The sequence below is a fragment of the Acipenser ruthenus genome, chromosome 27 (genome assembly GCF_902713425.1).
Source record: "Acipenser ruthenus chromosome 27, fAciRut3.2 maternal haplotype, whole genome shotgun sequence".
Classification (NCBI taxonomy): Eukaryota; Metazoa; Chordata; class Actinopteri; order Acipenseriformes; family Acipenseridae; genus Acipenser; species Acipenser ruthenus.
The window spans coordinates 17,383,659-17,403,505 of record NC_081215.1 but is presented as its reverse complement, the minus strand read 5'-3'; the positions used below and the strand labels follow the sequence as shown (position 1 = coordinate 17,403,505).

Below are 19,847 nucleotides of genomic sequence, written 5' to 3'. Positions count from 1 at the left end.
CAGGTATCTATAAAGTTACAAAATAAACAGAGGTGGTATTTGTAGGTTTTATGGTAAACGTGGGATTTTGGTTCTGAGAAAGTCATGTACAGCTATGGCCAAATGTTTTTTATTGCCCTATAGAATTAATAAATGTTGCTTCATAAAGTCAAATGAAACCTGCTGAATATTGTTACGTTAACATATTGAATTGCATACCGCTTTGTAGTTTTCCATATGCTTAATGAAAAACTGACAAATTTGAAAAATGTGACATTTCAAAATCTAACATGAAATACTGTACTACTTTTATGGCTTCTGGTAGACTTTTGCGATATCATTTTCTAGTTTATTTTCAATTACATGATGTTAACTAAGAGATCTAAATTATGTTCATATAGTTTTTTTTTTCTAAAATCCTAAAATTCTAGGTGATGCAAGACTTGTGGCCATAGCTGTAGACACACTTCAATTCACTGAAGAAGGCGCTAGCTGAAACATTTGTTTTACAGTAGAAATCTGAATTGAGTGAGTGACGTTCTGGGGTTCAGTAGAGACGCAGGGCAAGCTCAGTGACGTGGTGTCTTGTGTATTGATCTGCAGGTATTCTATATGGTACAATGACCATGGAGCTGGGAGGGAAAGTTACTATTGAATGTGAAAAAACAAAGTACACAGCAGAGCTGGAGTTCAAACTGAAGGTAAGAGACCATCACTGTGCAGAGCTTCAATCATACTGTCCTTTGAGAATATGATTTGATGTAGTGCTGCCCTCAATAACCTTTTAATAGCACTCCCAATGGAATGGGTAAAACCATGAGCTGACTTTATCAGTTCATTCACAACCACACAATTAAAACAGAAGTGTGGATACAACACACATTTGGAAATGTAGTATGAATAGTTCTTGCATTCATTGAGTAGTGTTTATTGATACTACTTATTTTCAATGGGCAGTCTTCTAAACTGGACATTGCAACATCTTGCACTGATAAAAAAAGATTGTTATATGATATAATGTTCTGTATATTATATTGCAATAGTTTAATATGTCAGAACATGTCACATTACCAGTACAGCAACTTACTTATATAAATGTTCTAATCATGTGTGGTAACGTGACAGGAGGCCAAGGCTGGCCAGCAGCAGAAATAGCACTCTTCCAGAAACAGTACTGCAAGTTTAGCACTTTTTTATTTATTGTAAAGCATAACGTGCTAACTAAACTTTGCAATTTCTAAACTTGTAGACCCAGCCGGCTAAGCCATTTACCATTGACAAAACCAACTTCTTACACACAGTACTTTCTCTCTATATTTGACCACACAGACAGCCTAACAAACATTTGTGACCTTCTTTTATACCTGCCTGCTTAATCACAGGCAGATGTGCCTTATTAAATTAGAGCCAGGTGATTCCACTTCTGGCTCAAACGCTAACCCTATGGCATTCTGGGGGATGTAGTCTTGTACTAACCCATGGACTACATTTTCCTCCTCCCCTTACACTGCCACACATGCTTTTGATTCCCAGAATGATATTAAGTGGGGTGACCATCAGTTGTTAAATGTGAGTGATATTACCCAGAGTGTGATAATAACCAAAGGGAAAGTATTATCAGGAGTTTGTCCCTATTGATTCTGGCAAGAACATTTCAGTGTAATAAGCCGAGGTCGGCATTAACAAGAGTGATATCGGGTTTGACTGTACTTGAAAATGTGCTTCGCCTCACAGCGAAAATGTGGCATGATCCTTATCGTGAGTTTCAAAACAAATTTTCAAGCTGGGAGTTTTAAACAGCAATAGAAACCGTATGCACTTTCAGGGGAAAGCGAATCTGCTCCCTATTTGAGATTACAGTGCTGTACTCCATTTCAACTTTAAAAGAAATTTAATGAGGCAGTCCTGTAAGTGCCCATCCTGTCCTGCTTTCCATAGCCCTTCCTGTGCATCAGCAGCAGCGTGAACATGATTTCAGGGAGGATTCTTCTGGGCGATGAACTGCAGGCCACTATCGATGGACACTGGGTGAGCTATTCTGGCTTCCTTTTTGTTTCCTGTCTCGTGATGATGTGCTGTTTCCGATACTCCAGTGTAATAAGTCCTTATAATCTATTAGGGTTAATTAGCTTCTGTACCATTCTTCGTTCCCCTTTTCTGGTAGTTTTCAAACTGAAGTGTACACCCTGTGATTGAACTGCCTTGGGTTACATCTGTTGTATAACATGCCTTGCTTGAATGCTACACAAGCAAAATCAACATAATACGTAGTATGCAGTAAATCAAGAATATTGTGTAACTTGTATGTAACGCACAGCATTACAAAGGTACTAGCTGTGTTCAAGACGTGCAAACCAGTCCCAGTGTTTCAATAAGGTACGCTTGCTTTGTTTCCAGGATGGCGAGGTCTTTCTTTGTGAGAAGTCGTCTGGTGACCGCAATGTCTTCTGGAGCCCCACTCCAGAGGTCCGCAGACAGAGACTCAAGAGACAGGTGGTGCATCTTGGCGACCAGGGAGAGTTTGAGTCTGAACGGTGTGTACAGAAATACATTGCTACATTTACTAGGGAAGCCCAGCTCAAATAAAGCAGAGCCATTATAAACCAAAGTTACGCAAAGAAGCTGAACCATGTGTCCCTATGGTCTAGAGCAATTCTCTATGGCTGTTAAATAGGTAGCACATTTTAGATGGGGGCTTGATAGCGGGTGCTAGATGGAGCATAGCTACGACTCGGAAACTGTTGTGTCACATATGTTGAAGGAAAGGCAAATGTCCCAGCTGCAGTGTATCATGTGACATTTCATGTAGTTCCATCCCTGCGTTATGTGAATGTAAAGAAAAGCTACATTTAGGATTGGCTACATAAAGCAGTTATCAAGATTTGAAGGCTGTATATGAAATCCCTTACTAGAGCATTACACCACTTGACAAGTTTTGAAACTGCATACCGGTATGTGCAGTAGAATACCCCCCTGAAGAACACAGTTTCTAAGCAGCTCTAATGAAAACTTGTATTATTATTATTATTATTATTATTATTATTATTATTATTATTATTATTATTATTATTATTATTATTATTATTATTATTATTATTATTATTTATTTCTTAGCAGACGCCCTTATCCTAGGCGACTTACAGTTGTAAACAAAAACACATTTCAAGAATCACAGTACAAGTAATAATACAATTAAGAGCAAGATAAATACAATGACTTTGGTTCTAGCAAGTACAAGTATGACAAAATATGATTCAGTAATGGACCAGATATCAGTGTCAGTGATAGTTACATAGGGATGTAATTAAATACAAAATACTACAGATTAAATAACACTTGACAGATTACAGTACTCTAAAGTACAGGATACAATGCAGTAAAATGGGGGGCAGATAAGAGCAAGTAAAGTGCATTTAAGGAATGTCCATAGGGAAAAAAAAGAGGAGTTTTACAGGTGCTGTCTAAGGAGGTGAGTCTTGAGGAGGCGCTGGAAGGTGGTCAGGGACTGGACAGTCATGACATCTGTAGGAAGGTCATTCCACCACTGCGGGGTGAGGGTGGAGAAGGAGCGAGTAAACTCGCGGCCATATTCAGAAACAGGACTTGAGTGGTTGTGCTTACGTAACCGTGCCAGGTTAATGGTTTTAAACATCAAGAAAGCAAACTTAAATTTAGTTTTTTCTGAGTATGGCTATTAGAACTGTTTTGTTTTGACTCTAAATCGTTCTCAATGTCTTCAATGCAGATTTACAACACATAGGTCTCCTTTACGTTTCTCATTGATTACAGTACCATTGTGCAGACTAATTAATTAATATACACAGGGGCAAGCACACAAACTGACACACCATGCCAGAAGTTTAGTAGTATGTTAAGCTCTTTGTCCATTAACCCAGAGAAGTGTGCTATAAATTAGTACATTTAACCCACTCTCTTCCATTACGGTATTAAACATCTCTCCTGTTTTCTCAGGTTGTGGCTGCATGTAACAAACGCAATCATCAGTAAAGACCAGCACAAGGCCACGCAGGAGAAGTTTATTCTGGAAGAAGCCCAGCGGCAAGCTGCTAGGGACCAGGGAGACAGAGAGTGGACCCCACGGCTCTTCAGAAAGGACCCCATTTCACAGGACTGGCTGTACAAATATGCAGAGTATGTGACGTTACATCACTTGAAATTATTAGCGTCAAGAAAAGTGGTACTTAAAAAAGTGTTCAACCAACTGCCTGAAATTGAAATAGCCTGTAGGTTGGAATCTTATTTTTGTTTTCAGTTCAGGTTGCACAGGCTTAAAAACCTTAAGCCTTTGCTTTAATTATTTACCCCTGTATTTCTACCTGAATTCCACCTCACCCACAGTATTCAACCACTTGACATGTGAAATTCTTACTGCTGTATGACATTTATATTAATACATTTACATTTAGTCTGACCTCGTCTAAAACAGGTACTCACTTATGTTTTTTTGTGTCTATTCATTAGCATCGTAATTGTGACGGTCTTTGTTATTACTGTTGGGTTTCAATCTCAGCACCAACCCCTGGGATCCTCAGATGAACCTGGTTGAGTTTGAGAAAGACGGAGTGATTCAGACCCTGGAGACAGACGGCAGGAGGCACAACGGCATCAGCCACAGCAAGAAATGGGCCACAAAGCAAAAGGTGGGGAATGCCATTCCAGTCATTTCTTTGTATAGTACATCTCCTTACTAATGTATTTCATGGTGTGACTTTTAAATCTGTTTCATATAACAGAGACTTTAAGCCTTTAGACTGAATTTGTTTTCCCAATTTACAATACAAGTCCGGGTGGATTAAAAGTAATTATTCAGAAGAATAATCTATTGATGCTTTGAAATGTCACCCAGGTAATGCTCGTGAAAGGTGAGTGACAACATCACTGGCTACAGTCAGGCACTACATATAGACCAGAGAGCCTGCCCTCACAGCGCAGCAAATGAGCGTGACGTGGGCTAATGTTCAAGCATGTGGTGGTCTGCTTTGAACCTTCAAATGTAGCCTTACTGTAGATCAAATACTCTGTTTCAATAACAGGGAAGTTAAAAGTGGAGAATGTAAATGTTATCCATATTAATTTTGCCTAAATGTTTAAACATTCTTAGAAATATGCATCTAAGATATAGATATAGATGATATAGATATAGCCTTTTAATGTAGTTATCGGAGTGGTGACCAACATATTTCAAAATGGTTACACGTTTAAATATGTTTAATCTTGAAGTTTAAACATTTAGGAAATTAAATGAAATGTAACACCCCTACAGGTGAAAAAGTTCTTCTGTGCTTGATCCTTGGCCACACATCTTCTAAGAGCTGTGCTGCTTCAATGAATCCTCTTATCTCTAGCGGAGCTGCTGCTGGGGCTAACCCTTGCTAACCCTTGTTGTCTGCTGTGTTTTTAGACGGATTGCAAGCGGCGTAAAACCAGCCAGAACACCGAGAGCAGCAGCTCCACCCCGGAGCCCTCCCACGAGTCGTCCGATAACGAGAGCAGGAATACAGGAATCGCAGTGAAACAACGGGGTACGGTATAGTGCATTCATTGCAGGTGCAATCACTCAACAACTGCTGTGTAGACTTCATAAAATACAACATGCATGTGTGCATATATTATACATAGTAAGTGCACTGAGAAAACTGTATGCCTAAAAAGCAAGAAGCAGAACAATGCAGACTCTTCAGGAAAGCCTTCAAGTGAGAACATGCATGTTCTAGTAATATAATATATAGATGAGACATGAGGCTCCAAGTATGGCACCACACCATTAATCGATCAGTGAAAGTCATGGCGATTTTTAATAATCAATTAATCAGTTGTTGCATCTGTAGTATTTACCCTATCAGCAAAGTTTGAAATAAAGTGGATGGGTGTATTACTGAAAGTAGCCATCGCCATTAGTTTACAAATGCAGCTTTGCAGTGTGGTTTGATCCGCTCAGTAAACTACAGCATTCATTCTGCCTTCCAGACTTATCAAGGGACTTGGAGCATTCCAGCAGAACTTGCACCACTATAGAACCGCTTCTCTGATTCTGATGAAACGTGGTTGGGACATTCTTTAGCATCAGAATCTGTGGGATAGTTGGAGATAGTTATCCATCAGTCTTTACATGCGTAGATCTGTGATGCTTTCATTTGTATGTGTAGCTAGAGAACCGCTTATACAAAGGCCCCTGTCTGTCAGGCCATCCATCATTTAAGGAAAACTTTTGTTTTTACAAGCGTAAACTGGTTGATCTAGTTTGAGATGGTGCTAACATATTTGCTAATTAAATGAATAGTGTAGTACATTATTCCAAACTGTTATTTAGTAGGTTTAATCCTAAACAGTTCAATTAAACAATTGCTGACCTGGGTTGGAATTGACTGATGGAGTACCACTGCTCTAGTATTTACCTACAATAATGGATTGATCTAGCATAACCTGCGTTGTTTTTCATATGAACTCTTACAAGCTGTGGCATTACATTGTCTGTGCATCTTTTTCTTCTCAGGTTGTCGAAGCTCAGGCACGAAATGTATCAAAGAGGAAAGTGACATGCCAGACATTGAGGCAACCGTAGCATCAATACAGAGGACACAGCTGGAAATGCAGAGGTATGGCAGAACCTGGAGCTTGTTTTGTACAGGGCTAAAGCTGCAGCGTCTGGCAGTCCATGTTCAGTTTGACAAGGAAATATTATTTCTTGATGTTTGGTTTACTTTTTTATAAAACCTTGCAATAAATGTGTAAATAGTTTTCAAGAAAATGTCGTTTTTCAAGCAGAAAATATCCCTGCGACGATTTTACATGTAAATGAGAAGTGCCTAAATATTGACTATGATGATAATGCATACAGCGCTGGCTAAATGTTTTGCATCACCCTATAGAATTAACTAACTTTGCTTCATAGAGTCTAATGGAACCTGCTGAATAATGTTACGTTAATATATTGAATTACCATATATACCGCTTTGTAGGTTTCCACATACTTAACAAAAAACTAACAAATTAAAAAATGTGACCTTACGAAATCTAACATGAAATATTATACTACTATTATGGCTTCCGGTAGACTCTTGCGATATCATTTTCTAGTTTATTTGATGACATGATGTTCAATAAAATATCTAAATTATGTTCATATGGTTTGTATTATGTCTCAATCCTCAAATTCTAGGGGCTGCAAAACTTTTGGCCATATCTGTATCTATGCTTATTAGTACATTTTCACTTTCTTTTTAAATGTCTTACTGTGACAGGGTAGCGTCAGGAATGAGACTCTGTCAGGAAGCTGCAGTTAAAGCATTTACAGAAATCAAACAAAAACACAGTCTTTCAAATTAAATGCTTCTGATTGTGCAGGCTGAGCTGTGCCTTACTGGACATTCCTTCCAAACTACTCCACAAAACAAAGGATTGTCTTTCATTTATATACATGTGCTTGTTGTCAGGGATGTATTTAACCCCATCACTGCCAAACTTACATAAAAAAAATAAGAACTCCTATTTAAACACAACACACTATTTACACGCAGGGCTTTTGCCCTGCCACCTTGTGCAACACACACATGGCTGCAATCGCCCCCCCTTTTTTAAACCCAGTCATTTCCCCACTAGCCAGTTTTTCTTCTTGTGGGTGGGTTAGAAGGCGGGCCTCCACCAGGAGACCAAGGACCGGCAACGGGACCTGGTCGATGCAGACAGGGCGGCGCTAGCCCGACGACCATGCAGTGACATCTGGGTCAGCAGGGTGAGTGGGGCAGGAGACCAAGTGACCAACCTGTGCCTGGCAGTGCAGCGATCTGGGAGCTATTGCAACTGGTTTCCACCGTACACTCCGCAGCATATGGAGCGGCTGCCGAGGGTGACATGGCTGTTGCACTTCCAATTCAAGCCGGTAGAAGTTCCCTTCCTTCTGGCTTCTCCCTCTGGCCCTGGAGAGAGCAGGGTTTCTCCCTCTGGCCCTGGAGATGGTATCGGCTCTTTCTTTACTCACCTCCGGGAACGGCCATCCCTCCTCTTCCTCTTTCGGGCAGGTAGCGCCTCCTCCTGATATTGGAGGGGGCAGCATACCACCGAGTTCCCAAACTCCCCACAGGCGAGGTATCAACTTTGGTCCCAAGGAGGGCTTCTAATCCATCATCCCACGGGACTACAGCTCGTCTCTAACGAAGGCCTCCATAAATCGAGGGTCTTCGTAGAGGCACACATCTTAGAGGTGCCCAGTCTCCCAGCAACTGGGATCCTCTCTCTCTCTCTCTCTCTCTCTCTCTCTCTCTCACTCACTCTCTCTCTCTCACTCTCTCACTCTCTCGCTTTCAGATCTATGATGCACTAATGGCACCTGCCTGCCTGTAGCCAAGGCAATTGCCCCTCACATTGACAACAGTATATTCTGTGTAAAAAAAAAAAAAAAAAAAAAAAAAGTGATTTGTATAATACAACATTTTTGTGTTTTGTGTGTGTGTGTCTGTATTTACAGGAACCTCAATGCACTGACCCGCCAAGTAATCCAGAGGAGAAACTCCTGGGACAACTTCATCCTGAACTGTCGCTACTGGTTTATAATCTGCGTCCTGCTTGTGTTTCAACTCTTCATAAACTACATCTTCAAATGAAAAAGAAAAGGCCCCACACTGAGCAATAAATGATCAAAACACATCCGTCACCACCAGTCAGCTTTGGAATGCCAACACAAGAGTCGGAAGAGGCACCAAGCACTTTGAAAAACTGATATTGAAGAATATAAATAATAATAATAATAATAATAATAATAATAATAATAATAATAATAATAAAATTAATAAATACATTATTATATACGTCATAGGTTGCAGGACTATTAATGTTGTCGTAAAGGCACTTTTTTAATGCCTCTTCTGTCCCACCCAGTCACCTATACAAAAAAAAACACCACCCCTATATGTTGGCCTTAACGCTAAAGCCAAAAACGGACTTGTGCAATTCTCTTTTTTTTAATATATATATATTCTGTATGTATATATCAAATAGGTCTTGTTGTAATAACGAATTACCAAATCAGTATTTCTAATAATCTTTAAAAGAGTACATGTTTACAATTTGAAATGTGTAGTAATGAGGCAGTTGGGGGGGGACACGCTGTGGAGATGTGGATGTTTTAAAGGCTGTTTTTCTTGAGACGTGTGTTGGACGTGTACAGGAAAGACTGGAAGATGGATCTTTCTCTCCCTGCTCAGACCCAGACTGCCTTAACTTCTCTGTTGGTGATCTGTAGCCACTGGCACGCTGTGTTAATTCGGTGGTTGTCTCTTCACTACAAGCTCAGTTGCAAGCCAGCCCTGCATTTTTTTTTTATACTTTTTTTCCACAAGGCAAAGCTACATTACTTGTAAAATTAGAAAGTTGCAGTTCGGCAGAGTTTGTGCTTAATAATTGTAAAGTACTACATTAAAATTTTACTGAATGACTTTCTTGATTTTTTTTTTTTCTTCATGATTTTCTGTTTGTGACCGGTGTTGGAAATGTGTGCCATTGTTTTGCTTTTTTTATTCCATGTTTTTTAATACTTCTTTATACATGTTAAAATTAAGGTAGGTCGCTGTACTTAGTGCACATCGTTATCACCCCACATACATAGAAACTATGTCAGAAGTTAGCACTCCATGTTTTTGCTACTGTCTTATGCATAACTGGTGGGATGTGTTTGCCATGGGATAAATACAAGCTGTACAATTTTTCATGAACTATATTAATTTGGGCGTTTACCCATAGACAGTAATAGAAAATAAATTGTATTTTTTCTAAAGTATGGGGACTTCTGTTGTTTTTGTAATTTCCATTTTCATGGATATCATATACTGTCCTGTAGTGAACTACCTTAATCAATGTTTTAGTATTCAGGGGTGGCAAAAAATCACCAGTACAGACTCCTCTAAATTTCGCAAACAACATCAATGAATCATTTGAATGCAGCATAAGTAGTAGCCAAACTAATTACAAATATTTTCAAATCTAAAAGTACATTTTTGAAACTCGTGTTCAGGCTAGAAACTTATCTTCCAAATCAATGTCTAATCGCTGGTTATGAGTTGTAAAAATATGTCTGGCATGTACATTTCATATTTAGGGTAGGTAGGTTTAAATGTTCCTGGCTTGAATAGTATTGATGTGAAGATTAATACACATGGGAGTTTGCTCCTTAGTCCAATATATGCTTGACTTGTGATGATGGTTGCAATGATTTTCCAATCGCCCAAATTAGATATTTTGCAGGTGCATTTAGAGTTTCCTGCCTCAAACCTCAAATGGCTTTACTATATTACTGGTCTTTTTTTTGGAGGGGGGGGGGGGGGGGTGGTAAATTATCAATATAGGGTTATGGGTTGCCATTTGTGTATTTTTTTCAACCTATAATATGAAATAAGTTATACAACCCAATAAAATGTTTTTTTTTAATTATCGAAATGTATTGTGATGGTGAAGCTGTATGACTGCATGTCAAATACTTCAGGCGCTGCGGGGCTTTAATTGTAAAATGTGTTTGTCTCGTAGGATAACGCCGTTGTTTTATTGGTATTTTATTTTTGAGGATAGATGGATGTAATGGAAGGAATCTTCAGGTCAGGATTGAGGCGGAAGTAAGAACTGTGAAGGCTGTAGCTAGTGCCATAGCCCCTCATTCGTGAGTATTAGATTCACAGTGTAAGACTTACCCAGGCGATGCACTGTAAAAAAATATATTTTTTTTTTGTGTGATCAAGATCCGGTAAGGGTGTTTCATGAGCTCGCCGAGAACGTCACCATCCAAGGAGTTCTGTGAACACAGTATGTTAGTCTTCTGGTGCATAAAGTATTTATGCATGTAAAGTACAACTCAAAAGGTGCGCCAAATAATTTGCCTGGTGAAACCATTGCGTACAAACAGCACCATCAGAATAAAGATGCAGGTGTGCTACAGTGCAGCGGTTATTTGCTTGTTCAGAAAATATACGGGGAAGTGCGTGATTTAAGAGGGAGGGTTTAGTCTACATCAGCCTGGAAAAGTTCGAAGCCGTGTTGTTGTACTTCACTGTAATTGTCCAGCAACAGCATGGCATAGTGTATTAATCCATAGCTTGTTTAATTGTTTATGACTTGGTTGCTTTGTCAAAGCATAAGGTATTTAAGGTATTTATTCAATTATAATGAAAAAAGACGTTTTTGACCAATGTAGAAATAAGATAATCTGGTTGTGTATGGACGCATTATCTCTACGTCTTACATATTAAATTGTGACAATAATATATATATATATATATATATATATATATATATATATATATATATATAATTAATTCTATACTATTACCACGTGCTATTGAGAGTATCGGAGGGATACCCTTCTCTCTGTATGATCCACTGTCACAGATAGGTCTACATTTTGAATTTACAACAGTCGTTCGTGTCAGCAGATTTCTCCGGGAAGATTTAAAGGTTAAAACGTTACTGTACTTGTAAAGGAGAACACATTGAAATCAATCAATGCAAGTTAAGTGTAAAGTCCAGACAGGGTGTGCTTTTAACTGTGTGGAAACTAGTGATTGCAATGCTGGTTAGATGCAAGCACCATGCACTGCTGAAACAAACTAGTGCAAAAGCTTTAACTTCAGTGACAATATTACTTTTAACAAACTGTGTTGTTAATGATATTAACCACATGCGATTGAGAAAGTGGTGCCAGGACAGGTGGTCTGTGTAACTCCTGCCTCACATTGCAAGAAAGTGTCTGATGGTGGTAAAAAAATAAAAATAAAAAAAACCTGCTCAATTTGACCTTTGACCTCATTGTATTTCCTTTTGGGAGATGATATCATTTTAAAGCATGATTCAAGACAATCGAACAGAAATGAGGATACTATATGGAATGGCTAGGGTTACCATGTGGCTCCAGATTAACCGGACGCTGTGAGACAGAACGGGATTTCAAACTTGCCCCTGAATTGAAATAAATGAAGGTGTAAATGAACCATCCTTAGCTACAATTAATAATGGTGCTTAAATACCCGCATGCGCGTCAAATAATTGTATTATACCAAGAATGAATTGCAGCCAGTCGCTATTTTTTTCTGTTTGTTAAAATTCAATCGCCCATATTATTCTGCAAATACAATTTCATCATCATCTCGTTGCTCTATCGATAAATTAGCTATTCGTTCATTAAGATCTGATCAGAAGCAGCTGATCAGTGTGAATTGTTTGCTGCGCCCAAGCAATTCCACCACAGCAGGATTAATCTCAGCAAAGGTGGAGCTCATTTATACGTGAACTACTTTCAATTTAGGAGGAATTTTGAAATTCCGGTCTGTCTCAAAGCGTCCGGTTAATCTTGAGCCATATGGTAACCCCAAGAATGGCCCTTATGTTTTTTGACTGCTGCATATCCCTGTTCATACAGGAATGGAAATAGGACTCCCATTAATGCAAAGCGGTTTGAACCATTCCAGGCTTTACTATGCATTTAATTCCCTAATTTGATGTCACCTAATCCAAACAAAACCTGTCTTGCTATTTCAAAGGCTCAGTTTTCTTTGTAATGCAAGGTTTCATGTGACACTATGCCAATAAAGCATTATTCAAACAACCTTTCTAAAAACATCCTTTTTAATTCCAGCCCCTGAGACTGAGAGCTAAGAGGCAGTGAAGACAGTAGAGGAGAGCAGCTCAGGTCAAGCTGGCAGGATGCAGAAGGTTATTCGCATTGCATATCTAATCTTGGTTCTGGAAATTACCTCTCTGTTTGCCCAGTTTTCCATTACACCTGTAAGTAACATAGACCTGATGTTGTTTGATGTAACAGTGTACCCCAAAAAAGCATTGCATTCCATTTAGAATGAGCACATGTTATACAGAATATTCATGACAGAGTACCCATAGGCAGTCATCAGCTATTCTAGATCCATCCTTACTGTAACTGGTGTACAGCTAACTCAAATCCAGTTGTTCTACGCTCTTGGTTGCTTAAACTATTGTTTTGAATAGCCTTTATTTGCTTTTCATTGCCCATAAAGAACAGTACTGGCAGCCTGGAACAGAACAACTGGAACTGAGCGTGGCAATAATTCTGCATATGCCGGATATGTTCTGAGGGCTGAATTACCTGCTCTTGTCTGTAAATTAAATAAAAAAATGTATCAGGTTACAATACAAATGCTTTTTATAAAAAATAAAAAATAAATGGGGGGGGGGGGGGGGGGGGGAAGGCTGGCAAGCTATTGTGGTAAACGTATAGTATAATGTGGGGAGATTTCTTTTTTTCAGAACCATTCGAATACATATATATTAATATTAATGATATGGAATATAAGCAAGTTGTAAATAAGTTTAGAATTGTTTTATGTTCTGCATTGTTTTCCTTTTTATTAATATAATAAAGGTCAAGGATGAGAAATTTGGTAGAATTTTGTGTTTTTGAGTGTGTGAGTTAAGTGTACTGTACCCGTGGTTTTATGTCCATTTACTTCAAGTCGTCAGAAATTCAGGCATAAACTTTCTCATTTCTGATGCCAGATCTTCCTGAACGCTTCTGTCTGCCCACAGAGAAACTAAAGCCTGCACTGCCTCAGCGTCCCAAGGCTGTCCTCTTCTCTCATCACACTCGCTGCCCGCCATGTTGTTTTTCTTTCTGGAGTGTACTGACTGACGCAATGTAATTACGAAAAACCTTAATCCCGCTCCTGGCTCTGCTCGGTGCGCAGGTGGATTCAGATGTCTTGTGAGGCCAGAGTTTCATGGTTTGGTTCTAGCTCGGCTCAACAAATAGCCAGCGGAAAACCACCCGTACCATACCATACCGTACCGAGCCCTCACGGGTCGGATGTGCCAGTGGAGAAGACTTGACATGGCCTTCAGTTATATTAGAAAGTTGCGTGAGGTTACGTCACAAATTGGATTTTTACTGGCCTGTCCTTTTAAAGTTGTACAATGTTTTAGATACACACTTCCTGTAGAGCATGGAACATGATGGTATGTGCGTGCTACATCACATAAATAATGACTGTGGCGAGAGATTGACAACTTTCTAAGATGCGTAGAGACCCTGCCATCGAAAAAGATTAGTGCTTTTATAAGATTTGAAAGTTTATTTTAGTATTGCTACATGCCATTAATGAGTGAAACTTAAAAATTCAAGTATTCTAAAATAATTAACCATTGTGCTTCTTAATTCAATGTGTTTTTTCTCACAGTATTTGGCAAAACGGCTGGGGTTCGATACCATCTGGTTTGGGTACCTGCAAACCACAGTAGGAATAATTCAGCTTTTGGGTGGACCTGTCTTTGGCAGGTAAGCAAAATAACCCGAAGCAAATTTAGTTAATGTATCATGCTGGTGCTCAGGTAGTGGTGTTACTCATTGATCATGCTGGTGCTCAGGTAGTGGCGTTACTCACTGATCATGCTGGTCCTCAGGTAGTGGTGTTACTCATTGGTAGTGGTTTTTCTCATTGATCATACTGGTACTCGGGTAGTGCTGTTACTCATTGGTAGTGGTGTTGCTCATTGATCATGCTGGTCCTCAGGTAGTGGTGTTACTCATTGATCATGTTGGTCCTCAGGTAGTGCTGTTACTCATTGATCATGCTGGTCCTCAGGTAGTGCTGTTACTCATTGATCATGCTGGTCCTCAGGTAGTGCTGTTTCTCATTGATCATGCTGGTCCTCAGGTAGTGGTGTTACTCATTGATCATGCTGGTCCTCAGGTAGTGCTGTTACTCATTGATCATGCTTTTGCTCAGGTAGTGGTGTTGCTCATTTGTAGTGGTGTTACTCATTGATCATGCTGGTGCTCAGGTAGTGCTGTTGCTCATTTGTAGTGGTGTTACTCATTGATCATGCTGGTCCTCAGGTAGTGGTGTTGCTCATTGATCATGCTTGTGCTCAGGTAGTGGTGTTACTCATTGATCATGCTTGTGCTCAGGTAGTGGTGTTGCTCATTGATCATGATGGTCCTCAGGTAGTGCTGTTACTCATTGGTAGTGGTGTTGCTCATTGATCATGCTGATCCTCAGGTAGTGGTGTTACGCATTGATCATGCTGGTCCTCAGGTAGTGGTGTTACTCATTGATCATGCTGGTCCTCAGGTAGTGGTGTTACGCATTGATCATGCTGGTCCTCAGGTAGTGGTGTTGCTCATTGATCATGCTGGTCCTCAGGTAGTGGTGTTGCTCATTGATCATGCTGGTCCTCAGGTATTGGTGTTGCTCATTGATCATGCTTGTGCTCAGGTGGTGCTGTTACTCATTGATCATGCTGGTCCTCAGGTAGTGGTGTTGCTCATTGATCATGCTGGTCCTCAGTGGTGTTGCTCATTGATCATGCTGGTGCTCAGGTAGTGCTGTTGCTCATTGATCATGCTGGTCCTCAGGTAGTGGTGTTACTCATTGATCATGCTGGTCCTCAGGTAGTGGTGTTGCTCATTGATCATGCTTGTGCTCAGGTAGTGGTGTTACTCATTGATCATGCTGGTCCTCAGGTAGTGGTGTTGCTCATTGATCATGCTGCTCCTCAGGTAGTGCTGTTACTCATTGATCATACTGGTCCTCAGGTAGTGCTGTTACTCATTGGTAGTGGTGTTGCTCATTGATCATGCTGGTCCTCAGGTAGTGGTGTTACTCATTGATCATGCTGGTCCTCGGGTAGTGGTGTTACTCATTGATCATGCTGGTCCTCAGGTAGTGGTGTTACTCATTGATCATGCTGGTCCTCAGGTAGTGGTGTTGCTCATTGATCATGCTTGTGCTCAGGTAGTGGTGTTACTCATTGATCATGCTGGTCCTCAGGTAGTGGTGTTGCTCATTGATCATGCTGTTCCTCAGGTAGTGCTGTTACTCATTGATCACGCTGGTGCTCAGGTAGTGGTGTTGCTCATTTGTAGTGGTGTTACTCATTGATCATGCTGGTGCTCAGGTAGTGGTGTTGCTCATTGATCATGCTGGTCCTCAGGTAGTGCTGTTACTCATTGATCATGCTGGTGCTCAGGTAGTGGTGTTGCTCATTGATCATGCTGGTCCTCAGGTAGTGGTGTTACTCATTGATCATGCTGGTCCTCAGGTAGTGCTGTTACTCATTGGTAGTGGTGTTGCTCATTGATCATGCTGGTCCTCAGGTAGTGGTGTTACTCATTGATCATGCTGGTCCTCGGGTAGTGGTGTTACTCATTGATCATGCTGGTCCTCAGGTAGTGGTGTTACTCATTGATCATGCTGGTCCTCAGGTAGTGGTGTTGCTCATTGATCATGCTTGTGCTCAGGTAGTGGTGTTACTCATTGATCATGCTGGTCCTCAGGTAGTGGTGTTACTCATTGATCATGCTGGTCCTCAGGTAGTGGTGTTACTCATTGATCATGCTGGTCCTCAGGTAGTGGTGTTACTCATTGATCATGCTGGTCCTCAGGTAGTGGTGTTGCTCATTAATCATGCTGTTACTCATTGATGCTTTAATTCTGCTGCAGGTTTGCGGATCTGCATGGCGCTCGCGCTGCCCTCACCCTGTCCAGCTTGTCTTCAGCTGTATACTTCATGATCCTGGGCTGCGCCACGAATGTGCCTCTTCTCTTCATCTCCAAGCTGCCTGCCGTATTCATGCATGGAATGCCAGGTAGTCACAAGCTTCTCCAGAATAATACCATGCAGACTGGTCACGTCGAATCAGTGTGTCCTGGCTGCCTGCAGTGATCTTACAGCCTACTGACTGTGTGTGTATTACAAGACACAATGACTCTGTTACATTGGTATAGTATTTTTATTAATGGTATTGATTTATACTGAGCAGCAGTGTGGAGTAGTGGTTAGGGCTCTGGACTCCTGACCGGAGGGTTGTCGGTTCAATCCCCAGTGGGGGACACTGCTGCTGTACCCTTGAGCAAGGTACTTTACCTAGATTGCCCCAGTAAAAACCCAACTGTATAAATGGGTAATTGTATGTAAAAATAATGTGATTTCTGTATAATGTGAAATAATGTATAATGTGATATCTTGTTACAATTGTAAGTCGCCCTGGATAAGGGCGTCTGCTAAGAAATAAATAATAATAATAATACTGTAAAAAACTTTTTTGCGAATGCTTCTAAAAGCTTACACCTCTAAGTAAACTGTCTCCTTCTCCATTCCTCTCTGCAGGCGTGCAGATGGTCGTGACAGACCTGACTGAGCCAGGGAATCGAGCCAGTGCTCTGGGTAGACTGGGGCTGTGCTTGGGGGTGGGCATGATCATGGGCTCATCGCTCGGGGGCTCCCTCAGCACACGATACGGGTAGGGGGCTGGGGTCTTTCATTACGCTGTGTGATTCACTGCTGGAGAGCCAGTGGAAATCCCTAACAAGTGTCATGCATCAGTGTGCTACAGTAGTGTTCAGAGTGATTGGGGCCTCCCTCCTGCTGTTTTGTGGTGCCGGGGGGTGGGATGTTAGTTGCCCGTTTTTGGTATCCCTGACTGATAATCATCCGCTCTTCAAATATATGACAGTGATTTTAATAAGCAAACCATCTCACAGGAGCAATGCTGTCCGTTTTCAAAGAATGATGAGCAACTACAGTAGGGTTATTGTTTATGTTTAACCCCAGTCAGACCCTTGCTAATGACCTTCTTGCTGAATAGATAATTGTCTCCTCTACAACCACGAATTGTATAAGCAATGTCCCCAAGTGTACTGGCACCCCGAATGACCCCTGTTTACTACAATGCAGTATGACTAGCTGGGATACACAAAACAGCCATGAAATCACATTGAGGGGTAGATGTAAGGATACGCACAAAGTGATTGCTATCAGATTTGCACTTTGCCATCATTACTCCATTACAATTCTATAGAAATGCATTCAAATGAAGAAAAGAGCATGGAATTGGGAGGGATCTGGATACTAAGCGGGTGCACCTAGGCAATTGCTGACCCTCCAAAAACATGTTACACCTCTTCTTACAAGGTGCAGACCATTGCAGAAGCGAGTAACTAAGAGCTGTATAAAAGCACACACCTGCAGAGACCTGTCAGTGGCTTTAGGATGGTTGCTGCGGTACACTTCCTGATGCGGCGACGCTTGGCTCTTGTTGAGGAGAGACAGGAATATGTTCGGAGGAGAAGGGCAAGACGAAGAAGACCCTGCCTATACTTATATCTATACTTACATCTACCCCTAAATGTGGTATCTATGTGGGCAGACACAATGGCAGAAACTCATTTTTCTGGGGTAAAATGCAGAACAAATATGCCACCCAGTCATTTATAGTGCTGATCAGCACAGGTTAATACATGATTCACTGCTGCTGGTCCCAAGGCTTCACTACTGTAGTCTGTTCAATTCACTGACAGTGTCCAGATTAAACTAAAAACAATCATGACAAGTAAAGAAGCTATTTAGAAAAAATTAAGTAAAATGAATGTTCATCAACAGGCACTATAGTTAAAACATTAGGTATGACTCATATCAAATTAGAGTAGAATAAAGATTCATTGCAGCTTTTATGGAATAGCCTATACCTTCTCATCTTCTTGTGGTAAATGTTGTAAAGAAAACATAAGTACTCTGAACAAATCATTACTCTAAACAAAGTCCAGTCCCAGCTTTTTGAATGAGCCAGGGTGTACTGCATCTGAAAGTAAAACATTCACTTTATTTATTTTCTCCTGTAGATGGCCCTATGGAACAATAAATAAAGACATCAAAATACAAAGAAGCAGTGTTAGTGTTGGTGAGGGCTGAGGATTTGGTTTCTATACACTTGCAGGCTAGAGAAAATGATTTTATGATTACTGCTGTGTTTTGTGCTGAGAACATTTTTCACTTCATGTCGGGATATGTGTGTATTTCAACTAGAAGTAGTAAAGCTCTGTAGTATGGCAGAATCTGGAGCAATGTGTGTTTTGGAAAGTAGGTTGCATTGCATGGCAGGAGCCACAGCACTTGTAGAGAAACTGAGTGACTGGGTCTGTCCTCTAGGGGCAATGTTGTTCAGTATTTACTGTACGGTGTGTAGGTATGGTTGTACTTCTTCCAACAGCAGCTCCTTGAATTCTATTGAAAACAAGCCTCTCAGAAGAGAATATAATATACAGAAGTCATTACAATAATATAGTGTATATATAATGCAGGGATGGAAATAAGACTCCCATTGTATAGCAATTTGATCAATTCCGAGTTTTACTATGAGTTTAATAAGACACACCTGAGCTTGTTACCTATACACTTACTGTACCTAATGGCTTAGCTTATGTAAAACCTGGAATAGGTGAAACCGCTATGCAATAGGAGTCTTATTTCCATCCCTGTTTGTTTGTTTGTTTGTTTGTTTATTTATTTATTTATTCATTTATTTAGCTTGAATTCAATGGAATTAACATCCACACGTTGAAAACCGTGTTCAGTATGCAGCACAAACGTTTGTGGAACTGGGTTGTCCATACGTGACTTATTTAATGTGTTGTACAAAAGGCACCAAGCACAAGCACGTGTATTCTATATTGCTGGTGATCTTTCAGACAACCAGAGTGCCAGTTTCACCTGCAGTATGCAACAACACATCACTAACCCCATTCATGACATCAGCTGCACCATAGTGAGTTTTCTACTGTACGTTATTCTCCATTACGGTAGAAAAATTCATAATCATATCCAGCGCTCCACATAAGGATTTGGGTCTGCGAGTAACTTGCCCTCTAATTTTAACACTGAGAGAGTAAAATGTATTTTCAGGGGGTAAAATGCAACATTACCATGAAGTCATGAGTAATCTTGATTTAATGCTGTACAGTCTTTAATGGTAATGGGATAGGCATAAAAAAAGAGCCTTCCATTTTAACTGCAATATTACTTTCAACTACTTTACAACGACACATGTGTTCTACAAGGTT

The 19,847-nt window shown here is 40.4% G+C and overlaps 2 protein-coding genes across 7 annotated transcripts in view; both read left to right on the top strand.

Moving 5' to 3' along the window:
• Nucleotides 1-9,772, top strand: part of LOC117432464 (oxysterol-binding protein-related protein 5-like) — a 92,412-nt gene extending 82,640 nt beyond the window's left edge. For 5 of the 6 annotated variants that reach the window (XM_034054410.3, XM_034054409.3, XM_034054415.3 and 2 more), the window contains 8 exons: nucleotides 583-680; nucleotides 1,918-2,007; nucleotides 2,377-2,513; nucleotides 3,952-4,131; nucleotides 4,511-4,640; nucleotides 5,402-5,522; nucleotides 6,494-6,596; nucleotides 8,465-9,772. In XM_034054410.3, coding sequence (XP_033910301.3) covers nucleotides 583-680; nucleotides 1,918-2,007; nucleotides 2,377-2,513; nucleotides 3,952-4,131; nucleotides 4,511-4,640; nucleotides 5,402-5,522; nucleotides 6,494-6,596; nucleotides 8,465-8,600 — 995 coding nt within the window. In that variant the 3' untranslated portion in view covers nucleotides 8,601-9,772. Of the gene's footprint in view, nucleotides 1-582; nucleotides 681-1,917; nucleotides 2,008-2,376; nucleotides 2,514-3,951; nucleotides 4,132-4,461; nucleotides 4,641-5,401; nucleotides 5,523-6,493; nucleotides 6,597-8,464 lie in introns of those variants that run through there. The other variant, XR_009309050.1, reaches the window with a different exon arrangement.
• A 1,132-nt stretch (nucleotides 9,773-10,904) lies between these two features.
• LOC117431991 (solute carrier family 22 member 18-like) overlaps nucleotides 10,905-19,847 on the top strand; it is a 47,729-nt gene continuing 38,786 nt past the window's right edge. The window contains exons 1-5 of the mRNA XM_059001774.1: nucleotides 10,905-10,910; nucleotides 12,637-12,762; nucleotides 14,187-14,284; nucleotides 16,452-16,597; nucleotides 17,119-17,251. Of these exons, the coding sequence (XP_058857757.1) occupies nucleotides 10,905-10,910; nucleotides 12,637-12,762; nucleotides 14,187-14,284; nucleotides 16,452-16,597; nucleotides 17,119-17,251 (509 nt within the window). The remainder of the gene's footprint in view (nucleotides 10,911-12,636; nucleotides 12,763-14,186; nucleotides 14,285-16,451; nucleotides 16,598-17,118; nucleotides 17,252-19,847) is intronic.